The sequence below is a fragment of the Dermacentor silvarum genome, chromosome 8 (assembly GCF_013339745.2).
Source record: "Dermacentor silvarum isolate Dsil-2018 chromosome 8, BIME_Dsil_1.4, whole genome shotgun sequence".
NCBI classification, from domain to species: domain Eukaryota; kingdom Metazoa; phylum Arthropoda; class Arachnida; order Ixodida; family Ixodidae; genus Dermacentor; species Dermacentor silvarum.
In genome coordinates, this window is record NC_051161.1 from 170,069,932 (window position 1) to 170,095,737 (window position 25,806).

At 46.0% G+C, this 25,806-nt stretch overlaps 1 protein-coding gene across 1 annotated transcript; it reads right to left on the reverse strand.

Moving 5' to 3' along the window:
• Positions 1-1,304: 1,304 nt before the first annotated feature.
• Positions 1,305-19,473, reverse strand: LOC119461833 (60S acidic ribosomal protein P1-like). The gene is given in 6 exon segments (XM_037723204.2): positions 1,305-1,389; positions 6,048-6,107; positions 16,683-16,737; positions 16,739-16,824; positions 19,117-19,177; positions 19,266-19,473. Coding segments are annotated over 6 exon segments (348 nt in total). The 5' UTR covers positions 19,338-19,473; the 3' UTR covers positions 1,305-1,375.
• Positions 19,474-25,806: the final 6,333 nt, after the last annotated feature.

Consider the following 25,806-nt stretch of genomic DNA (forward strand, 5'->3'; position numbering starts at 1 on the left):
TTAAACTCGTTGAACCAATTTTTGACGGTTGCCATCGAAGGAGAAGACTCACCGTAGACGGCATCCAGTCGCTCTTTTTCCATGAACAAGAATCGAATCACCGACCGTTATTGCTCTTTTTCCATTTTTTAACGGGCACAAGAAAAATCACCTGCGTCCACTTCCTCAAGCGGCCAAAAACAAAACCGCGAGCCCGATTCGACTGGACCTTTACATGTGTCCCTCTAAGAGCGTACTCATCAGTATGTGTCTCATGCGATAGCGTCGCGCTCTCGCGGTGAGGCTAAGTACTTATCGGACCGCCCTCGTATTCTCGAGAATAAGTGCAACAGCTTGACGCTGTGGAGGTTGAGTTTAAAGACTTAAGCTGAATGTTTACTGTAAATAAAGTCGCTCGACTGTCGTTGCGGGTTTTGGTTGCACTGTAGACGAGCTCCAGCTGTTGACCTAAGTGGTTGTGGCGCATACCCACAGTGAGCTCCAGCTATATTACCGAAACATTTTTGCATGTTTCCTGTAGTTCACATGTCAACAAACGCTATCAGTGCCCAAAAATCTTCAAACGAAAATTTTTGTCCACTTAATTAGAGCAAGAAAAGGTGAATTCCAGGGCATTTACTTTGGATAAAGGTGTGTGCTGACCGGTGGTAATCACTGAAAAAAAAAAAAATCTGGCGCCAGAAATTTGTTGTCACTCCTGTTAACAGTGGCCACAGCCTTCGGTATGGTTAACCACAGCTAGCAACAACAGCCATTTATAACTTTAGTCAGTTAAAAGTGGGCTTGTACATCGGCACTAGAGCGATTTTCTGTTAGCACACTACAAAACAGACTTTAAACCAACCATGCACACAATCAGTGACCTTTTTGTACAATATGAATGGCCTCATTTAAACTCGCATCGTCACAGCACCCTCACCACGCAAGGGTGGTGGCACACCTGTATGTGGTATCCGGATTAATTTTGACTTTAATGTGCCCCCAATGCATGGGACACGGTCGTTTTTTGCCTTTCACCCGCATCGAAATGCGGCCACCATGGCTGGAATTGCATCCCATGGCCTTCAGTGCAACACCACAGCCACTACAGCGGATGGTGAGGGCAGATCAAGGTGAGGAAGGCCCTCGTGAGAGTGCCAATGATTGACTAATCTGCAACGCCAACCTTGCACCAAACCACATAGCACACCGATTGCTCAGTTGCACGTTGTATGCACTGCTTTGGTCACGAATGCAGCTAGTGTACAAAGCTGCTGGGTGGCACATATTTAGGCTGCAAAACTTGAGACACAAGCAGTCACAAAAGTCACCAGCAGTGCTAGTAAATCTGAGCTTTATTCACAGGCTGCGCAACAGCTTCACAGGATCTGCCTCTTCAGTCAAACAGACCTGGACAGAGAATTGAAAAGACCCAGTCAACACCACACAATAAAATTTGAACACGAAAGGCTGCTTTATTACTTGACAAGATGCCACAACTAAAGACTGTCCCAGCTGATGACATAGCTATACAGCCTGCCAAGGACAGCTGTCAAATTCTCTGTGCGCCACTGAAATGCAATGGTTGCCACTATCTTGCAAGGATTACAAGGCACATTGATTCGGCAATTTTGTTACAATGCTAATTAAAAACAAATTCCAAACTAGATAGAAATTACTGTTCTAGCTAGAGTACCAACTGAGACAAAAACAAGTCCTCCATTACATGCTGACAACACACACAACATAACATGGATAAGGCTCCACAGCTGTTTTGCAGTGTTCGAACTGTTGGTGGGATTCACGGCACAGACGGACCACAAGTAAAAAGCCCAGCCTGCTTCCTGGCCACCGGCTACTGTAGTCTCCCTCTGGCACCAGCAGGCTCTTTAGCATGTGAGCACTCTGGCGTGGCGTATGTTGGGAGACAAGTGCACGCTAAAGCCTACATCTCTCTTCCCCGTTGATCATATTCAGAATGAAGCTTGTGTACTTTCTCACCCTTAGTTGATGATGGTCAAACATTACTTAACTGTGCTGTCTTTTTTTTTCTTTCAGCTAGCTGTTGGTAGAGCTGCTTGCGCAGCTTTGAACATGCCAAGCTCTACAGGAATGACTGCTTCCTTGGCCACATGTCGTTCAAAATTCTTAATGAAAGCATGTCGTTTTCAATCATTTTAGGAGGCTCGTTGAGCTCACTGAAATGACTCCTCCGCCAATTACGCAACCTACGACAACAACGAAGTCTTGCAAATACTCTCGACCTAGTTCTAACATCCCGTCCAGATGTTTAATTCTGGGGCTTTATGTGCCACAACCACGATTTGATTATGAGGCATTCTGTAGTGGGAGATTCCGGATTAATTTTGACCACCAGGGGATCGTTAACATGCCTCCAATGGACACGGACGATTTTGCATTTCACCCCCATCGAAATGCGGCCGCCACGGCCAGGATTTGATTCCGCGACCTCGTGCTTTGCAGCGCAACACTATGCATAAGCCAGTTGCAAAGTCACGACACGGCCTTGGAGAAGCACATCAGTAAATTCTTGCCTTTCGTGATCTCTAGAAAATCCAATAGGTGCGAATGTATTTGATAAGCTTCAACTAAGCATATTTTATATCCTATTACTGATATACTGTGCAGTCCACTTACACGATACCACAAATGATATATCGGTTAATACGATGAGTTGACTTGAGAGTATCAGAGAGAAAGAAAGGGAAAGAAAGACAAGGAGGTTAGCCAGTGAAAAATACCGGCTTGCTACCCTGTACTGGGGAAAGGGGTAAAAGGAATGAAAGGTGATAGAAAAAAAAAGAATAAATAAATAAATTAAAATTCGCGCAATAACGCGACCCTATGTGCTACAACGTTCAAAGCCGGTCACACAATTCACAAGCCCTTAAGAACTTCAGCAGAGCCCTTAAGGACTTGAGTGCCGAAGTCACTGGTGTTCCACAGAGTCTGCGTAAGCTTGCGTGTGAGAGAACGAAGTTTTGTGGCTGCGTCTGTTCTCGACAGTGATACCGATACAATAGGAGCACCATCGTGGGCCGATCGGGCAGCGTCATCCGCACTGTGATTTCCCGAAATTCCGCAGTGACCCGGTATCCACTGGTAGATAATGTTGTGCCCCTTGTCAGTTGCGTGATGGTGAAGTAGTCCGATGTCTGCAACTAATTGTGCGTTAGGTCCGTGGGTGAAAGGGGACAGCAGGCACTGGAGAGCTGCCTTCGAGTCACAAAAGATGGACCATGACTGTGATGATTTGGGACCAATAAATTCCAGAGCAGCACGGATGGCTGCGAGTTCTGCAGCCGTCAATGATGTAATGTGAGACGTCTTGAATTGGATGGTGACAGATTTCACGGGAATTACCCAACTTTTGCATTAAGGCTGTGAGAACAAAACCCATACGTAACAATACATCCAGAAAAAATGAGGGGGGAACTTAAAAGCGGCTACGGCTTTTTCTGCAATTTCTCTCGCTCGGCAAGCCCGGCAATGCGCCGCGGAAGCCGGACAGCGCAGTTAGTAGAAGCTGGCGCACAAAAAAAAAAAAAAAAAAAAAAAAAAAAAACGCGAAGCTGTGTCGCTTGAGACGAAACTGCAAATTTTAGCAAGACTTCAAGTACAAGCTTGTGCAGGCGATATAGAAGATTCTGAAAACTGGGTGCGCCGCGATCGTGAAGGTGGAGCCAGTCACCATGCCAATCATCACAAGAGGCGGACTGTGCACCAGGGTGAAACCAACACGGTGGATGCCGCTGACAGAGCTCTGGGATCATGCTGCTACTGACGGCGCTTCGATGGAGGAGTTTCTGAGGGCAGATAGTGCTGCCTTGTTCTGTGAAAAGATCTCCGACGGCGGTGTTGTGTGACCGAGGCAACGACAGCAGTGGCAGTGATGATGAGATCGACCACGGCTCATCTTTAACAACCTTGATGCTCACACTAAGTGCACTGTTCTCGGTCAAGTCGCACACCGAGTTCATGCACGCTAAATTATTGCTGCCAGTGTTCGTGCAACAGATTTCCGACCACCGTACATACTCGCGTAATGAAGGCAGTTTTCTCCCCCCCAAAAATATAAAGCAAAGTTGGGGGGTGCGTTTATTATGCGGGGTAAATTTTATGGGAACTTTTTCGAAACAGCAAAAATTGTAAACTAATCTGGTAATGATTTGAAAAAATGCATTAGATAACTTATCTTTACGATAAAAATGCACGTATAGTATTTGCAAACCCTAACAGCATTGTTATTGCACTTCACTCTGCAATGGAACCACCAGACCTGTCGCCCTGGTCGCGTCATCCACAACAGCTCGTCCTCGCAGCCCCTTGTGTGCCGTTCAAGCATCACAACAATGAAACGCTGCGTTTCGCCACCTGTTGTTTTGACAACCACACTGCCGGTGTCTCTTTCCTCGACCGTCCTGCTCATCGGCATGTCAAAGTTTAGTGTCAGATCAATGTTTCCAGTTTTGTGAGCAGATAAACTCTGTCCCGCAGCAGACGTATAACTCGACTTGGGGCCCATCGCACACAGCACACCCAAAGACGGGCACAAAAGTGAGCAACAGACACGCGAATTCGACACCCCTATGCATGACTAAGCTCACTATGCCGACCAAGTGCCGGCCGCCCCTTCACTTGTGGACTCGCCCGTGTCGCACCGTGCCTGGCTATGCATTGCGTGCGCACTCTCTGCTATTACGCCAGAGTAAAGTCTGCAAACTGCATAAAGTAACTGTTGCAGAGAGCCCCCCAGTTACCGTTTTTTTTTCTTTCTAGAGTCTGCGAGGTGGCTTTGCGCTGGTACGGACGGCAAGATTGTCGTGAGAACAGCGTCATCACAGTCGCTCTTTCCGTCAGGCCTCAAGCTACCGTGATAACACGCAGCCTGTTCTTACCGCCAGTGTTCTCTCGTCATGGCTTTGCCGTCAGCTTTGCAGTCATCAAACCCTGCAGGTGCACCACCACGGCATGTTTGCCGCTAGCGTGGATGTGCGGCCTACAGAAGTTTGCTGCACAATCTTGTTTACGTGATCTTGGAATTTTTAACGTGGCATCATTAAGTATTTCCAGCACAGCGACGGGCAGTGGCTATTGCAGAGCGATCATGTGCACTTAATTTAACCCTTTAACTGACAAGATACTTGACCTAGAATGGCTTTATTGCTTCAGTTCTTTGCTTTGCTTAAATACATACCAATTAAAATATACAGTTTCTCTAAAAACTAAGCGAGATACAGTAGGTCAAAATTACTGTTGACCAGGTGATGACGGGTAAATGTAAGGCCCAAAACTGGCAAGGCTTTGGCAAGGTTAATGTGTGTTCTTGAGCTGCACTTTCATGATGTCAAGAATTAAGAGCTTGCTTAAAAAGAAAAAAAATTACTTGCATTAACGAGAATATGACCCCCACGTGCGCCAAGAAAACTACGAAGCCTTCAGGTTTTGTGACATCTGCTACTGCTCACGTTTGACATTTTATTGATTACCACTGTGGAGCAAGTACCGTCCGTTTCACACTTAAGGGAAAATTCGGAGCGCCTTGCAAGGCACTCAGAGTATTTCCTTAAGTGTGAAACAGACTGTACATAAAGAAAGTAAATTGAAAAGCACATATTTCGATTTGGCTAGTTTTTTCAGATGCTTTTGTTAGGTCAACAATATTGTTGAGCTGCCAGTTAAACACATGCGCCAGAGTAAGGAATTCTAGTCTCTCCGGACAACTACAACACAATCATTCGATCATGGGACTACACAGTAGTGAAGTTGGGGGTGCATTCATTACGCGAGTAAATACATATAACGCGTGAGACACTGTTTAGAGGTATAAATAAATGTTTCATTTTGAACAGCCTACTTTCTACAATGTATTTTTTGAGCGCAAATAGAATCGGTTAGATCGGTTATAACAGGATTATTTGTTCTTGGTATCGTTATAAGTGGACTGCACTGTATTGAACCATTTTGTGATATCCGGGTTCAACTGTTTGCTACAGCAATGTGTCTGCTGTCATAGAGGCATGCCACACCTGCTCTGCAGTACTCACCGAATCCCATGTCGTCATCCTCCTCTTCAGACTCCTCCTTCTTCTCTTCCTTCTTGGCCTCTGCATAGACAGAAACGATTGTTGAGCAACTCGCTCTACCGCAATCTCTCATGACAGTGCGTGCCGCATGTGTGTCAGTTTTTACAAGCACTTCTTCCCTGTGTGCAAAATACTTGCACTCGTCTCCAGCCAACATGAAGCAACCGACCCAGCAACACGCTCCATTATCTTACAATCCACTGATTTGTTTAAAGGTTCTTTGTTGCTCTCATTTGTTGGAGCGAACTGTATGCATGTCTTATCTGTGTATAAAATTTTGGCATACTAAAAAAAAAAAAAGAAAAATCGGTTGGGAGTCTGTGCCTGCGAATGTCTAGTCTCTTGTCACTGTTTCCTAGTTCATGCGCAAAAGTATAGTTCTCTAATACTGCAAACTCCCCCAAACCAATACCATACTCAATCTCCCTTTATTGAGCATGGGAAATGGAGCTAACTGCTCTCGCAGGTTCAAATCGTCTTTGAAAGTGCGCTTGTAATAGGGAAACAAGCAAAGAACTTTCAGTCCACTAGGCTCTGCAACCAGACCAGCAAGCCCTTAGACAGTTAACACAATACACTGAGCTCAAATGGACGTTTTCTTTTTAACTGCCATGAATACATTAGCAAAACATAACAGGCACATGCAAGGTACAGTGTTCTGTTGGTGGCATTTGCGGCACAGACAGAGCACAAGTACTCGGCCTGCTTCCTGGCCACCGGCTGCTGTAGTCTCCCTCTGGCACCAGCAGGCTTAAAATACAAGCGCTCTGGTGTGGCGTATGTTGGGAGACAGGGATATGTTCAAAATGCACATGGCCATGCAAAAGACCATTAAATTGCACAAATGTCAAATCAAGCAGCAGCATAACATGCTCGGTGATGCTACTGGCCCATCCCCTTTTCGAGCAGGCAAAAATGCGTGGGCTTTCAGAGCAGGTTTATGAAAGCGATTGCAAACAATTAAATGGGGGCTTTTACAGTTTGCAATGCATGTGAAAGGAGTAAGTGGTCACCCCTGGTTCATAAATTCAATCCAAACACTAAAAATGACCCCCCCCCCCCTCCTTCATCACAGTCCTTAGTCCCAAGATGTGCTTGAAAAACACAGAAGCACTCGGACAGGCTACGTGCAGAATTAAGAAACCTTTGGCAACCTTCAGCATGATTTTGCTCCTATAAATGCATTGGAGCACTCCTTTGTAAAAAGTTACCGCCAGCAGTATGAAAAGCTTACATAGTTTTTCCTGTGCTGCAATTTATTGATATCATCTACAGTCAAAGTCCTTTTTCAGACTACCTAGGGGCCGCGAAAACATCCAAAAAAATCGGGCAGTCTGAAAAAAAATTAATGTATGCCTTTTACTGCCCTCAGGGGCTCAAATCACCACAGGTGCATCGGAAATAGCTCTAAAGGTGTGTCATTGTGCTCGTACTGTGATAGGATACGGCAGATGCACGCGTGTATAATTAAGGAATACATACCGTGTCCCGTGACAATTGCTCTTACTTTTTCGTATGCTTCACCGCAGAACACTGCTGTAGTGAGGTGAAGCTGACTTTCAAGACAAGGCACTATACCATGCGTTACGCTTTCCGAGATTGGAAGCTACTGGGGAGGATTACAAAGGTGGAGTCAGTGCCATTGCTGACAGCGGCGAATTCTTTCAATGAAAAACACGGCACCGAAAAGCAAAAGCCTTGGTAGCAAACGTAGAAGCAGGTTGGCCTAGCGTTGTTGCAGTGGTGGCTGTGGCTGCCAGCAGCTTCGTGCAAGAGCGCCTGTTCGAGGCAGCGAGATAGTAAAAATGGCAGCAGTGGTGGCTTCGATAAAGTCATTTCGGACCCGCGGTCATGGCAAAAATTCCGGAAAATCGGATGGCAAAGGGTTTTTGCATCTGAAATTTCATAAGTTCTTATGCATTGACTATATCGGGAACGAGGGGGTGCCACGATGGCACGAAAAAATTCGGCCATTGATTGCACTTGAAATGCTGCAATGGTCATCACTGCCGTAGCGGTTCGCTTGTCGCGCAACTCAATGTGCGTCGCACACCACCGCAAAGTGCAGATAAACGCACGGGACCTTTGACTGTGCACATGTAATGTTGTTGGATTAGACTGCGATCAGTGAATTCTGTTTGGAGCGTTCTGCCTACACGTGCGCTTTCGTCATTCCGTCCAGTAAGTGCAGAAACTTCGCGAAAGCGTTCACGGTAGCTGCCGGCACGTCACCCGCGGACCACATATCTGCTTCCAGCCACCAGTCTAGCCCGTGACCTCACGCCCTATCACCAAAGCGGTTTACAGTCGACGCCCGAAATTCCAGACATGCCTGATTTCCCGGACTCATCTGTGGCACCGTCAAGTTCCCCATAGAGTCAATGTATTAAAAAGTCCAAAATTCCGGACGCTTATAGCCTTCACCATCCGATTTCCCGGACTTTTTACTGTTAACCGCCGACCCAAAGTCACCACCGACGCTGCCATTTTGGTTTTCATATCCTCGAACCCACCATACTCGCATCGCAGGTGTGGCCAGCAGCACCGCGCCTGCCGTAACCTCGAAACCGCACGTGTCAATCCGTTGCCAGCCGTAGCTTAGCCAAGCCAAACCTCACTGTGTTCGTTCACGTGTTGTTTTGCCAGCTCTGCGGTCGTGTCTAGATCCACTGAGTTCCTAGCTGTTTCGTGCTGCGCTTTTCGTCGAGCGGATTCGCCGTTTACAGCGATGGCACAGACTGCTCCTTCGTCGTCGAAGCGCACAAAGCCCCCTCGTAGGCTCACGATGGAGAAGAAAGTCGCCTGATGACACTGTCACTGATGACACTGTCATCGGTGTACAGCGGCAACATGACGTTGACTGAAATTGAGGCAGACATGATCGCGGGCAAGCGGACCGTGCAAAAGAAAATAAGCGACTTCTTTGCGCCCAAGTGCTGACCTATGAGGTAGCGCCGGCCACGTCGTATTTTTTTTAATAAACGGCTCTTTTCAGAGCCACCTAAACGATGCATTGGCTGAATAGCAATGGGAATCTTGTACTCCGACCGTGACCCTCTCCGTCAGCGAAAAATACCTACCAAAAAGGTGCGTTTTCACGTGCATTCGTTTTTCCAGACGTTTTTGCGGTCCCTTGAGGGTCCAGGAAATCGGACGTCGGCTGTATTGGTCTGAACATATTGGAGGTCATCTCGCTGCGACGACCATGCCCACCACCTCATCAGCTGGCAGCAAATTTTAAGTCACGGACGCATATGATACAGCAAGGCTTAACCAGCGGCGCTTCCTCAGTATCCAGCAGCGATAGTAGAGTTGACCAAAAAATATTGGCCGTATGCCATTCTTGCGTCGTGAAAAAGTAGGGCGACAAATTGATTGCGAAAAATTGTTCACGGCCACCGCGTATCAGTCAGCGTTTTACATTGGTCATACAGGAGTGTGGGGTCTGTTTCGGCGCCAGCGCGATCGCTCGCTGCTGCCTGAAGAGCGAGGTTGTCCCGTTGCCTAAGCAACCCGCACGCGTCGGTATGGAAGGTATTGAATAGACAGCAACCCACGGAAAAAACAGCAGTACGATCCCTTGACTCGTTTCACCACGGAACTAATGCAGCCGCTGGTCCACGCAATGACACTTTAGATGGTGCGGTAAAACAGTGCTTGAGGGCATAGTTCCGTTGTTGAAAGCCCGAGCAACTCTTTCCGCGGAGAGTGGGCGCATATTTCTCATTTTGCCGAAATGTAGCAGAGTTAGCCTCTCGGCGCAGCGGTAGCATCACTGCATGCTCAAAAAACCCACACTCGGGTAATCCGTGCCTCTGTGCTTGCTGGCAAAACGAGTGAACTGGGAAACTGTGCAGAAAAGCTTGCAAGCTACCAGTGACATACAATGCTGAATGGCAAATACAAAACAACAAGTCAAGTAGATGAGTAATTTATTTGCGCTTAGTTTTCAAGTCAACGTGTCAGACCATCTAGCGCAACAGTCAAGTAGATAGACGTTCAGTGGTGCGACAGCAAAAATAGGATTTGAAGCAATTTTTGGAGCAGGTTACGGAAAAAAACAACTCCGTTTTGGAGCACGAAATCCCAAATTTGGAGCAGTTCCCACTTACTCATAACACATTAAATTTACCTCGCATAATAAAAATACAACCGCCAACTTTGCATTGGATTTCTGGGAAAAAAAGTGTGTTCATTACGCGAGTAGTATATACGGTAATTCACATTAGCAGCGTAGGAGATGGCAGGGGCGCGATCGGAGATGGTTGTTCGGAGCGCGCGTTCAGTTTCGCCGTGCACGGTTGACCTAGGCCGTGCCCGGCAAAATTGAACGGATGCTCCAAACGACGACCCAGATCGACGGTCACAGCAGTGCACTGCACGCAACTTTCTCCGCCAAACATGTGGAAAGTACACCCCCCATGCATTTCTTCGCGAGTGGTTTCCTTTCGGTCTTTTTTTTCTTCTGGCGATGTGTCGCAACGTTCCGGCAGTAGTCGAAACATGCAGTGACATACAATCTATTGGCGTTTCGGCGGTGTACAGCAAAAATTGGCACAGTTTCATTAATGATGTGCCTGTTGCTGCATGAAACCGTACCCTTGATAGTTTTGTGCATTGCATCACCTACAAAGCTCACGCCGTCAGTGCCGGGTCACTTTCCGTACCGTACAAGCGAGTTTCCCGTGGAACATTTGTAACCGCTCCGCTTGTGACAGCATGCACGGATACGGCGAGGATCTTGTTGAGTCAATGCAGCAATGGCAAACTCCTTTCGTTACTGCAAGCAATGCGCACTCCTTGTCTCTGCGAGATTTTACTGCATATACAACACGCCGCACTGCAACCAGCGAAAATATTCTTCAGCACCCACCACCAAACACGTCTTGCCTGGGGATGTGTTTAGATACAGTAGCTAGTGTACTTGAGATCTCATCTGTGCTCCTGGGTCAGACTGGATTTGATGGCGATGTCCAAGCTGCAGGTTGCCAACGTGGCCTTTGTTTCCCGCTAAAACTAGCGTAACCGAGAAATTTAACATCTGGTCGGGGGCGTTTTGGCGCAGCTCAGTGCAAAAATACAAAATTGTATCAACATAGCACAATTGGCGCAGCTGTTGCACCCCTGGATGTTACTGTAGTGAGGCAGAAGACTGATTTAAAGTTTATACCCAGACCTTCTTTGTTTCTGGCATCATTATAACAATGACTTCTATAGCCCCTCCCCCCCCAAACTGTACTGGAAAAACTTTATTTAGGTCCTCAAACGCATTTCTTTTTAATTGCTAATTACAGTGTGGTGATGTGAGTGTTTTCTACATCTAGTTAATTTTAACCAAGTGCATTTCTGTTTTTCCTGCTGCTGTGGCCTCAATATAAGTTTACAAGCAGAGCTTGAGTTTTCTACAGTGTGCAGTCCCTGCATGTACCCACAATGCAAAACAAGCACAATATAATGCTGGTACCACTTATGTTTCTGCCACTGCCCAGTCATTTTGGAGCAATTTGGAGCAGGCCAATTTGAATTTTAGTGAAATCATAGAATATGGCAGCACACTTTAAAACCATGACCAACCATAGAATAAATTATCACAAAGCGCGTAGAAGCGCGCTTTAAAACTATAGCGCACTAGAATATGGAAGAGTGGGTTGAGCCGGCATGGCACATGCTTTCCTGTCAAGTCGGAAACATTGGTGGCACTACGATAGAACTGTACATTCCCGTGCACACTCATGATGACAGCAGAAAAGTGTTCTCAAACTAAGCGGTCCAACCGACGCAGTAACAATTTCTGATTCACCGCCGACCCACAATCAACCCTGGGCGGGTGGTACAGTTGAACCCACTTACATCAATATTCAAGTACCACGAAAACTCCCTTGTTATAAGCGATAATTTGTATAACCGAGTTGCATGAAAAAAAAAAAGGGGAGGGGGGGGGAATGCCAGAGCTGTTGTGAGAAACCTACAAGGGCCCACCAGCTTCCTCGATCCGGCTGCTGATTGTGTTGACTCATTTAACTGTTCAACTCTGCTTCCTGCGCACTCTTAAGGGGGGACCCTGCGGTTTAAATTTTTTTTTAATTTTTGATCGATTTTGATGAAAGTTGCCGAGTTTATGTATCTCAATGTGCTCATTTTAAATATGCATTCAGTTTTCTTGCAGAGTTAATAACTTTTTAAAAAGTGAGGAAATTCACCTTTTTTGGATAATTTGCTTGGAGGTGAGCTAGTTACTAAACTATACATGGCATAATAAAAATTAACATATGAAAATGATGTGGAACTAACAAAGAGTGCAAATTGGCAAAAACGGTGTTCTAACCCAATTTTACATCAAATGAGAACATTGCAAACTTCATAGACAGAAATCCATCTTACCACTAAAAAAGGAACATTAAACAAAAATTTTCTAATGAATGCAACAAAGTCATTTGGTAATTTTGCACTCTATACAGCCTTACCTTTCTGAAAAAGAAAAAATTACAGTGATAGCACAAGTAGAAGCAGAGATATTGCACCTCCAATACAGCATCATCATCAAAATTGTGGTTTTGAGAAAACAACAAAAAACATTTCAGAACTGATTTATTGAAAAAAAGCTTGAGAAAACTGCACCAAAAGCCATCAGTAGGCACCAGGTGAATAGTCTGGGTGCATCGTGTCTTTGTGTTTTCGTTTCACGCCTTTTTTCAGTTCACCCAAAGCTGCATGCCTCTTCGTTGAGATGAGGCTGCGCCGCAAGTCCTTTTCTGCTGCTCTGTCAGAGCCAGTTTTTGGCGAATTCATGTTTAGTTCCCCTAGGATCGCTGCTGCTGAATGCTGGTTGCCAGTGTTGAACCGCAAGACTGCCTCAGCTACTGCAGCTTCCACAGCAAACAGTGACGAATGCTTTTCTTTGGCAACCAAGCTCCAGATCACAGAGTGAAAACTCTCATTGGAGTTCTGAGTTTTCCCTCGTTGGCACCTTTCCAGCAGGCTTCTATTAGAGAGGCGCTTGTAGACAGGCAGTAGTGCTTCAGTTACTTCCTTGGGCAAGTTGTACCCGTGTTTTGGCACAGGTTCTCCTTTGGCTGTAGCAGCATTGTGCCGGCACCACGACTGCTCACCATTTGGGCAGAGGCTGTGGTTAGGGCACTTGTCTGTGGATGCGAAGTGATGGTAAGTTGCCATCACAGCTCGCTGCATGGCATCCACATCGCCTTCATGCGATTTGAGAGCACGGCCGTAATACAGGCTCAGTTTCTTTATCAGGTCAGCCGTCAACCTGCCTTTTCCTCCAAGGCTTCGCCCATCTTCAGTCTTGTGATTTTTCACCAAGTTCCGAAGTGCAGTACCCATTCTTTTCTGGACATGGTTGACGCAGTCCTCCTTTTGCACTTCAACAAAGCCATATGTCCTGGCTTGCTTTATGGCCTCAAAAGTACGACTGTCACCGTCGCACAAGATGGTTGTGTAGCGGAGGTTATGTTTCCGCAGGGATCTCTGAAACAAAATGAGGCCTGCCTCCACCTCCATCTGCCCAGACTTGCTTTCCGAGTTTTTTTGGCATTGGTGCCTTTCTTTCCAGGCTTCATAGCCCTCGGTGCCGGGCTTTGGGGCAACTTCGCAGCCCAAACAAAAGTTTGACAAGACTTGGTAGTCTAACACATACCCAGTGAAAAGTTCAACCACTGCACCAACTCCTATGTGTGACGAATGTCCCCGTGTCATCCACGTGCCATCGTAGCATATGGCGATGTTTTTCTTGTGCCCAAAGCACAAATCGTCATAAATTTTCGCCGCTTCTATCGCGCACTCTTTCATCGCGATCTCAGCCGCTTGCGTGGCAGCAGGCTTCAGCGTTTTTTTCAAGTGCTGCTGAAATGTTTTTTTATGCATTCCCCGACGGGACAAACCCATAGCCGCAAATATATCATTCATGGCCGTTTGGCCGTTGCCAGTCGACAACATAGCACGCATTGCGAGTATGTTTACTTCAAAGGGATTGCACGTTTTCGGGCCCTCAATTCTCGGCGAGCTCCATCCTGACGCGACTTCACCGCAGATCTCGCAAACCACAGTCAGTTTTGTTGCAAGACCGTAATCTTGATCACTCCGCACTAACTTCGCAGAACCACCGCAAGTATTGCACGAGAGAACGCTGATAAGATTGTTCACTGCGGCAAGTTCGACGATGATGTACGGTGCAGCGGGCTCCGTGACCGAGGCTGTTGCACTATCGGTGGTCGGATCTTCAAACCGCCGAATCTTTCGCTCCGTGGCCGGCGTCGATGCTATCTTGTCGAGCGTAGCTTGCTCGCGCGCTCTTATCTCATTCACTTCCTCTTCAGTTACGACAGGCGTGTCAATTCTTACGCGAGTGGAACCGGCGTGTGGAGATGCGTGATCCGGCAGAGCAGTTGAGGCATCGACATTCGGCGGCGGTACGACGTTCGGCGGCGGCACAATTTCAGCAGCGAGCTGCTGGGTATCCTGCGCTGACGGAATCGTTTTCGGAATTTTCTTACTTCTTGCGCGTTTCCGCCCGTAACGATTCACGGAACGAAACTTAGTCGGACCTCCAGGCATATCTAACGTCGCACTTGCGAGGCTTCCGAGACCACGACAAAATGGCGGCTGTTTTCGTCGTTGACTCGCGCGTGGTTCTTGGAGCCAATCAGCACTCGCCATCATGGTCACGTGTTGAAACTGGCCAATAGTGGCATGCGCGGCGCATTTCTTTTGCTGCTGTTTTCTTCGTGACCGCTCAGCCGGCAATGTTGCCGACCGACGAATAAACAAAGCCAGAAACGTCAGCTTTCGAACGATACCAAAATGGCGCTGCCAGGGCGCGTAGTTATCGAGTTATGCGCGAAGAAAATCGGGTGCGATTTCTCCCCAATTTAAAGGGAAACGCTTGCAGACTCGCATCTTTAGGTCACGTTAACGGAAGAAATACGCGCTATTTTGTAACCAGATTTCGGAGATAGGTGCGGAAACGCATCAGGAGCGCGGAAATGGAGAAATAAAAAATTCGAATTTTGGGCCGATTTTCGGTCCCAAAGACCCGGGTCCCCCCTTAACTGCGTCTAACAAGTGGCAGCCGTCGGCGTTCAAGAATGGCACTGCAATAGTAAAACCTCGTCAATTCGGATTACGCGGGACCAAAAAATAATCGATTTAACCCAATGTCAAATTATCGAGGGTATCAAGAAAACAAATGCATTCTACGTTAACACGCCTTTACAGAATGAATCAGCAGAATCATGTTTCTATTTTGCACAAAAGTAGTGCGGGAGCTGCAATTCTCGTAATATGATTAGTGCTCTCAGCGGTGAAGGCACTTCCGTCACAGCGCATGTCTTCATCCGAGACGCACGCTTTTTTCACTACCGCGCGCACATCCCGATTATTTTTTTGCTTTGTCGCCACCTATCGCGATGCAATGGTACTCTTCATCCTAGACAGCTTTGCATTACAATGCAAGCACACGGGCGTTTTTGCGCAGTGTGCAGAACATTAACAGCTGCACTCTATTTTGGAGAACGAATCCGCGCGCCGTTTGCGGCCACTGCAGGAGCACACATGCCGAAGCACACAGCGTGGTGTAATTTTGGTCATTTTCTGTCTTTGGGGCAGGAATTTGCATTTGTATCAAAATGGCGCCCCTGCACACTATCTCGCAAGCCATTTGCAGCACCCTGGAAGAACGCCTTGACCAATAGGAAGGCTCGAAACGTGTTTATCTGTGCTGCGTCGTCTGCTCACCACCACACTCATTTTCAGTATACGACGTGCATGTACCAAACAAAGATCCCTAAAAAAAATAGCGCAGTTTCACCTGGAACCATACTCTGCTTCGTGCATTCGGCAGTGCTCATGTATATGCGAAACCCCCGCGCGCTACCTTGGTCATTCTTTTGCACCCTGCCTTACTCAGTGAAGCAACACAAAGCCCGGCATTTTCAGGAAAGACTCCATGCTTCCTAAGTGCTGCAGGAGACAATTCACATAATCAGGTGGCACCTACACAAGAGGCTGCCAACAAGCAGCAGCACTGAAGAGGCAGGAGCAAGTGCCAAAATGGCACATTGTACTGTGTTCTGTATGTGCCCACCTGGTGTCATGACCCGCCTCTGGGGACATGAAACATCGGGTTTATTATCATAAATTATTCAGGGTGCAACGGAGGCTGCCCATTTTCCTAGGGTTTCAGGACTTTAATTTAACTAAAAAAGGAAGTATTTTTGCAGTAACAGGTGGATTATTTAAAGAGAAAATGAGCACTTCAATTAAAAAAAAAATTTTCTGCTGAAGCTTTAGTGCCAGCACGCCATCGTGAGCTTGAGTACTTTCTCATAGTTAGGTGTACATGGTACAGCAGCAATTATTTAAACTTGGCAAGTTTTCTTTGGCTCATTTATGATACGATGGAGTCCATTGTGTAAGTCCAAATAATTAGCTAGGCACGAGCTGTCAAAGTGCATGACATCACGGCGAGCTGGTGCAGAAATATACAGGGCAGTGTTGTAGAAGGGCAATTTAAACCTTAGCATCCAATTGCACCCCAACTAGCCGTAGCTTTGACCATGGCAGCAATAATACGACACTCACCGGCCTTGCCACCACCTGCTGCAGGGGCAGCTGCAGCTGCCGCTGGTGCTGCTGGCTGCTGCTGGTCCAGCGCCAACACCAGAGCCAACGTTGGAGATGAGGCCCTTCAGGTCCAGCCCTTCCAGCGCTTTCGCAAAGAGGCCTGCGTGGGTGAACACCAATATGACCCAACTCTCACAGGTGGCCAACAAATAGCATTTCCACATTACCGTATTTACTCTATTTTAATGGAAAGCTTCTCTCTAAAAAAAAAAGTAAATAAAGGGGAGGGGAACCAAAAAGTGTAAATGCTTAACCAGATGGCAAAATGAAACTGCATATCTTGTCCTGGCAACAGTACCACCAGAGCTGGCTTCATTGTCATCACAAGCTGGCAAAAACACTTCACACCAGTGAGTATTGCTTTATACTTTTTTTTTTCTACTTCCCATTCTGCGGTCATGCTGGTTTAGACATGCAATACTATGGCAACACGCTGCAAAGGGTAAGGCCACCATCACCAGACACAACTGATTGCTCTCATGAAAACAATCAGTGCCTTCCACAAAACGCATTGCATACCTTTCTTTCAGATAATCAGGTTATTGATTTGGTGATAATTGTTTGCTCAAGTGTATTGGGTGCATTCCTTCTGCTAAACTATTTTATATTATCGGTTGTATTTCATTGTGTATAGATTACGAATTGAATTGTACAAGGGATGTTATGTGTAATATCGATATAATGAATGTCAGGGACTACCGAAAATCATTCCTTATTTTCGAATATTGTATTTAAAGCATAATTGGTGTTATGAACTAAATTAAACAAGAGGGATTGCCTCCACTGGAAAGCAGTACATCCACAAATGTGGATATGTAAATGACTAAGGATAGGAGTGAGAACACATTTCTCGGAGTAAGATCCGAGATGGTCAAGCAACATGTCTGGGTCATGTCACATGGAATTACTGGGTTCACTTCCTAGCTCAGTCTTCCAATCCTATATTTGGAGACATTGTTCTACACCAGAACGAGGTACTCCGTTGCAATCAACTGCTCCAAACTTCCAGACTCTTCTCACAACAGATTTGTTCGATTCACCTGCACCACCTGAACTAGTTGACGAGGTGCTGCACCCTACCATATCGCTGCCTTCAATAGGCTCAGCAAAGCTGGGCTGGTTCACAAAATTTTTTAACTATACAGGTGCAGTATACAGTAGTGCAGCAGACAACGCAGCACACAGGCATATGCAAATATTATGCACATCTGCTGTCTCTATGCAATGTAGGGTGTGTTGACACCTCAAATACTGACCATACATGTATTTCGAGACGTCTTAACAGATGGCACACATCAGGCAAAGAAAACATCAGGGGGGGGGGGGGGGGGGTAATCTGCAAGAGTCAACCTAGTGGACTGTCCATCTCGACTGCCGCTGATTGGCTGCAGCTGTATGAGCGAGAAGACTGGTTGGGGGCCACGTGTCTTCTCTACACTCGTGCAGATCCAGCCAATCAGCAGCAGCCAAGACAGTCTACTAGGTGGACTCTTGCAGAATACCCCCGTTTTGAGTTTGCAACACTGAAGCCAAGCTGCACTATTCTGAACTTTTCGTGGCGAGGTGAATCGAAGCAGACTGATAAGTATGTTGGTGGCATTGTGGCACAGACGGGCAATGAACAACACCCAGCCTGCTTCCTGGCAACCATTACTGTAGTCTCCCTCTGGCACCAACAGGCCTAAGCAAACAGGACACACTGGTGTGGCTAAATCGGGAGACAATAGTCAAACACAAAGTGCTGCTTGAATTGGACATGGTGTACGCTGAAGCCTTATCACAGCAGTTCATCACTCAACTTGCTCAGCAATGCATACACTACCACTTTGGCTCAATGCAGGAACAAAGAACTTCACTGCTGTAGTAATGGTCAGAAGATTTTAAATTAATCAGCCCCTGCTCAGATTTTTTTGCACAGCATGCATTCAACCATCACTGCTGAGTTGCCACCAGCACTTAAATGCTACTTTTGAGGAAGATAGACGACTAAGGCCAGGCCATACCATTGATGCAATGAAGCGCCTAATGGCAGTATCGAGTGTCGACTGACGTCGCAAAGCGACACGGCGGCTACAAGTTGAGAGGCTACGTCTACGATTTCACTCTGACCACCTGACGTTCTCAAACGCGCAACCAGGCCGTGATTCACTGTTTGCGCACTCGGACCACGTGGGAAACGAACCGGTGACATCCTGCTGAACAGCCAAGTCATAATGACTATGTCACGTGCATTTTCGCGCATATGCAGTTTGGCCTTAACTGTTTCATGGCAGCGACTCACATACATACTTGCAGGCAGCTTAGCAGCACGACGCAGTATGTGCACGTCGCACTCGCGCGTTGCTTGCACGCCGGCGAACGACATCCGCGTTAAGAAGCTGACGAGACTTACCTGGCCAGTACGGCTCGACCTCGACGCCTGCAGCCTTCAGGATGGTGCTGATCTTCTCAGCCTAGACGGAACAAGCGGGTGGGGGGTCACATTTTGTCCAAACGTTGCAACAAAAGCCATGCGACCGGCACGCGCACGGCGCTACTTACAGTGACGGCGATCTCGTCGTCTTGGAGAATCAGGGCGCCGTACACGCAAGCAAGCTCGTCGTTGGAAGGCATGGTGACCTAATGGGCTTGTTAAATGGTGTTGATGGCAGATATATTTAGTGCACGCTGCTGGATTAGCCTTAGCTCCCGGAGGAGAACGATGCACTTCTACCGTGATGGCGTCCGAAGAGAAAAGGAAATTGCTTCGTCTCTACCGGAAACCGCGGAAAATCGTAATGGCTCAGTGCTGCCACCACTACCCATCTAGCCACCGTAGCCACCACACTTTTCCCTTTGCCATCTTATTTGTCACCTTGGAGATCATTAAATTTAAATAATTAGTTATATTCAAGGTAAGTTTTATTGTATTTTCATGTACGTATTATTGTTATTTTGCAGTAAAATTTACCAACGAACGTGTCACGTGACAGTGCGCGGGCGTTTTGAACTTCAATTTTGACGCCACTCGCGTGGCGCCGCATGCGGGCACACTTAATGGCAGTTCGTTCTCACAGTTCATTCAGCCGTGTTGATCACGTTCACTCTATCAGCTGGATTCGCGGAAACAGAAGCGTGTCTCTCTCCAATTAAAGGTCACTCCATAGCTGGTGTCATTCTTGTTGTATTTGTTTCGTCCCAATCGATAATTTCTCTCGCTCGAAAGGTTTGCAGTTACGGCTCCACATTAAAAACAAATTTACACACTTCTCTGAAGTTAGCTGAAATAATTCTACATACAATATTCCTATTAATTATTCAATAAACGAAGCACAAAAACGGACAAGTGCGTGCTCAGTTTATCCGTTGTCACTGCTGATGCCTATGTGTCACTGTCGCCGAAAACAGCGTCGTCCTCTATTACACCAAGGTTATAGGACTTGAGAAACACTCGTGATACAATCGAACACAGCAAAGCCTCAGACGCACAGTGCTGCGATCCACCGCGCGGCTTCGAAGGCTGCTCGCTTGACGCGCTTGCAAGGTACAGCGACGATCGTCTTGCTCAAGGTTACAATCACATTGATGCGGCACTGACAGCGTTTTAAATGTTAAAACGGCCGGGGGTCCTCCTCCGTTTCGCTGCACGGTGAAGCGCGATTCCCTGCGCGCCTGAACTTAATTTACGGCGATGACGGGGTGCCACAACATGGGGGGAGGGTATTAATTCTCTCTATATATATGTTTCTTCTTCTTTCTGGGGTTTTACGTGCTAAAACCAGTTCTGATTATGAGGCACGCCGTAGTGGAGGGCTCCGGAGTAATTTTGACCACCTGGGGTTCTTTAACGTGCACTACAACGCAAGCACACGGGCGTTTTTGCATTTCGCCTCCATCGAAATGCGGCCGCCGGGGCCGGGATTCGATCCCGCGACCTCGTGCTCAGCAGCGCAACGCCTTAGCTGACTGAGCCACCCCGGCGGGTCTCTCTCTATATGTGTGTGTGTGTGTGTGTGTGTGTGTGTATATATATATATATATTGCTAATTTCAATTACAATACATGAGAGAGCCTGGATATGCGTGTTATATTTATATTTACCAGACATAGACATATTTATCAATTACCTATGGTGAACCATGGGGGCCAGAAGAATTGTTACAACTATGCAAAATATCGAAATGATGCAGGGACAAAAGGCAATGAGGGCCTGACAGAGGTCCCTGATACTGCCCAGTAGCAGCAGTACAATGCACATTTGCAACAAACAATTTTCATTATTCAACAAAGAATTGTTGCATCGCTAGTTTAGGTCATAGTGTTGTCGAGGTTATAGACAACAAAGTGCAATCAATATAAATGACTTGCAGTGTCCACAATAAATAAAAACAGCAGATCTGTACGACCTTGGAGAATTGCAACCCAATTTCCAGCGAAGCTGTTTCTATCAAACAGTTGCAACAAAAGTTTCCATTTCTTGTAATGATATTGCATGCTTTAAAAAAGTTGCTTCGCCATAACATTTACCATAGTGTCCTCCCTTGCTTCTCCCCACTCAATTTTCGCTAGATTTCATATCGGCTGAGTTCACAGTTCTCCCAGGGCAGCGGGATGAATTATGTTTTATTCGTACAGCACATTTATGAAGCTTCGGATCATTTGCGTGCCTAATGTACTGCAAGTGTCATAATCAGTCCACTATCTTTGAGGTTTTCCTACATAATGCCCATAACGTGCCCTTTATTTTTGCCAAATATAAACAATGTCTTGTTTAGTTCATCGAGGACACCACTGAAACCAACTAGGAACGCCTTATGATGTATAAAAATAGGGGGGGGGGGGAGCCGGCAGATCCCACACCCTGTGGGAATCGATGTTATGCGAAGCAGTGTGCGGGGACCCTACCAAGTTAACGAAACGACCATGAGAGCACCAAGACGTAGGCGGCTCTTTCATGACCTACATGACACACATGTCATGACATCCATGTCATGAGTCCTCAGTAGTCCCTATAGCTACACCTGACCTTAAGGTCATGCTCATGACAATGACTGCGACCATCAAGCTTTAGCGTTTTCCGTCACTTAGTACCACATCCGAACCCATTCCATTGGTTTTTGAGAGTTAATCTTTATTCGCTGAGTCATTCTCATTTTTGCTGAGTCATGCTCATGACTCTGACTTCTACCACTATCCTTTAGTGCTTCCTTCACTTATTACCCACGTCAGAACCCATTTCAGTAGTTTTTAAGTGTTAATCTTTTTGCTGGGTCATTGTCATCACCTACATGACATGCATGTTATGACATTTATGTCATGACTTATCACTTATTTCGAATTGAGGACAGCGCTTGTCTGTGGTATTTGTTTCTTCGTGTCCTTGTTTTATTTGCGCTGTTCAAACCTCAATTCTAAATATGCACAAACTAGCCCTCATCAAGACCTTACTATCACTTAGGTTCGTCCTACACTCCTGTCATACTATGCCAATTTTGGTACCTACCAAGTTAACGAACCGACCATGAGAGCACCAAGACGTAGGCGGCTGTTTCATGACCTACATGACACGCATGTCATAATATTCATGTATGCCATATCATTTATGTTCGTCATATACTCTTGTGACAGTATGCCAGTTTTGGTACATACCAAGTTAACGAAATGACCATGAGAGCACAAAGACGTGGCCGGCTAGATAGATAGATAGATAGATAGATAGATAGATAGATAGATAGATAGATAGATAGATAGATAGATAGATAGATAGATAGATAGATAGATAGATAGATACTGTCAAAGTAACAAATGTTTGCCAGTAAATGCTTTGCATTTGAAACGACGGCTCAGTAATGAGTGGCAATGGGAAGCATAGCTCATAGCTCTAACACTTGAATAATAATTTTATTGCAAAGGCTGTGTTTGATCCAACCGCATTTAGCTTTGCACAGGGATTTCCATAGCGTACCACCAATTTTCGCTAAATTTAGTCTTGGTGGCTTTTATACTTCTGCGAAAGCAGCGGGCTCAATTCTGCCCCGCTCGTTAGATACGCTTATAACACTCTAGAGTGCTTGCATACGCAATTTATTGTGAAAGCCCCAATTACCCATCCATTTCAAACTTTACCTACACATCACTCATTACTTTGTCCTACTAAAATGAAAATGAACCTACACAGAATAGACAAATATCGCTCATCACTCAGAACATTGCTTCGTACTTGGACTAAATCTAAACAGCCTGCCCCGCATAGTTTACCAAGGATACGGGGGGAAAACAACTAAATGCCGTGTATATAAACATAAAGAAGCTGCCTCCTTTAGTTAAGTGCGGCGTATGAAACGGTAAAAAGAAAAAAAAAATGAAGGCCCAATAATTATTCTTAACGCTTCTATATAAGCCAGAAACGTGGAAACTACACGGCACATTGTACTTAAAATGCTGCCTATTCCATCAAAGTATAAAATATCTGAAACACAAAGATTTCTTGGGACATTCTCAAACCTAGCTAATAACAGCAGCGCGATACTTTCGAATGCTTGCTTACAATGTTTTACAGCGAATTTGTATATGACTAGGTTCTGGGGGATCGCACCCGCGGACAAAACGACATGTAGAACAACAAAGTGGGCCGATCCTGGTGATAGTGCAGAAAGGTTCCAAGCTCAATGGCACATACCCCTGTGAGCTCGGAGACCTGTAACGCGCCATTGAACTACCCTTGCCACACGTGGGAACCAAAGAACCAAAAACAATGCGCCGGAGCGATGAACGCTGTTGCCCAAACGGTAGACGATGCGTGTCGAAATGTCAGTGATAAAACGTAATAGTCTACCAACCAATATATATATGTGTCTCATTCGATCGTGACATAGCCATTTCCTGAGCGACGTCATCAGTTTTCCCGTTGGACTTGGTATATGGGTAAGACCCGTGTCGCTCGCTCCGAAGAGGAAGAGCGCGCCTTCAAGGAGCGAATGGATGGGAAAGCGACGAGAAGCCAAACGCGCAGCGGCCCAACGTGCTGCAGCCGATGGTGCAAGGTGGTGTGAATCTAGTCGCCTAAACTCGCTTTCACTCACACATACAGCATACGGCGACGCAACAAAGTTATGTGTTGTGTCTTTTCAACCATTTAGCACGACCACCAAATTAAAAAAAATATATAAATAAAAAAAACCAACAGCTTCGCTGGTCTTTCATCTTTGCACAGTGGAAGGGCTCTGAATTTTTTAGGCTTTATTTGATCAACACGCATTTACCATAGCAAGTAAACTTGGCGTATTGTTCCCCCTATGTTCGCAAAATTTGACCTCAGTTGTTGTCGTAAATACGCCACCACAGCCGTCTAAGTTTTACATCACTCATAAAACAGACTAATAACGCTACGGACCAGTTGCATACGTATTGTACTAGAAAAGGCACATTTAACCCACCTATTTGAAACATTGCCTACCCATGGAACCATACCATGCCCCTAATTTTTCCAAGATAAAACAAGACTACTTTGTTCAGCGCATCGAGGACACCGCAGAAACAAACTACGAATTGCGTATAATGCATGAAAACACATGGGATAAATGAAGGTTTAGTAATTATCGGCAACACTTGTACTTAAAACAGGAAAATGAATGTTTCGCAACGCCTTGCGTTTAAAATTCTCCCAATTTTTACGGAATTTCAAGTCCGTATCTCGTGCAGTGTGACACCGTGGAAGGCTTCAGTGAGTAACTTTCTGCAAAGGCTTTAATGAATCCTACACAGAATAGACGCTCGTCACTCAGAACATTGCTTCATACTTGGACTAAATCTAAACACCGGGCCCCATATAGTTTAACAAGGATACGAGGGGAAACCAACTAAATGCCGTGTATTTAACACATAAAAATGGGGAGAAAGCGAGTGTTTTCAGAGCACATAAGCAACCTATACACAGTTAAAATTTTTCGTAGAGGTCACCAAAACGTGACCATCATTTGTTGAAATTATGAAATATCTGCTGTTCTTGATCCTGGCGGGTAACAATTAATAGTATAGCTCTTATTTAGAAACAGCGTGAAAATGAAATCGACAATGTAAGCAGTGACACATGCCTTTGGAAAAACAATCAAGTCGGTGTTCTATTGGCATTGAAATGGCTCTGCAAGTTCGACCAAGTTCATTTTCCCGAAAATATCTACGATGAGTCATGATTACAGAATAAAATTTGACAGTTATACCTGTAAGAGGTTTGATTACATTGTTTATGGTGATAAGGTACTAGACTGCGACGCTGTGTAGGCTATCTCTGTACGGAGATTCAATAGTTGCAGCATTTGACAATCCAACGATTTAATGCCGTAAGGCACACCAATCGTTGCATGGGTACGGCTGATTATATAATACTTTATCCGGACCTCCCCTCGCCCTCAGGATAAATATAGCAAGCGGATTGTTTTTTCAAATAGCATCGTCTGCTACACAGTGCGTCCTGAGGAGGTACAAAAGACAATCATCGCTGCCCAAGCAGGGGATACGCAGTAAAGAAAGTATTACTTGTGTGGGCACTCTATTAGGAAGAAAATGTTGCTTCAGCTGTAGTTTTGTTAGACTTTCGAGCGTGCAGCCAAAAGTGCCCGCTTTCAAAATTGGGGGGGGGGGGGGGGTAACTGCCCCCCTCCCTCCGGCAAATATGCCTATGGTACCGAAGGACACCCTCCGAATCGGGATCCAGCAATTCTTTTCCACCGTTCGAGTGTCGCGAAAGCACAGCTAGCCCTGCAACATTACGGCGCGGTCATGAGGAAAAAAAAAGTGTTTGTGCGAAGGAAATGCGTGTGTGTATGTGTCGAGCCACGCCGGTGTTTTGGGAAAGTGTAAACAGACTGCGGCTGTTGCTCTGCACGTTCTCGAGATATTTAATGTCGAACTTGTGCATGAGTCAGCGAGATCCCTAGAGCTGAAATCAAAATTTTGTAACGCTAGAGTGGCTTGGTGCAGACTATGACCACGGTTTAAATTAAACAAAAAAAAATACCTTTTTTACTGTGGTATCAGGTTGGGGAGATACTGAACGAAGCTTGATGTTGTGTTACTTGAGGTGTTCCTTGCAGACACCTTTCAC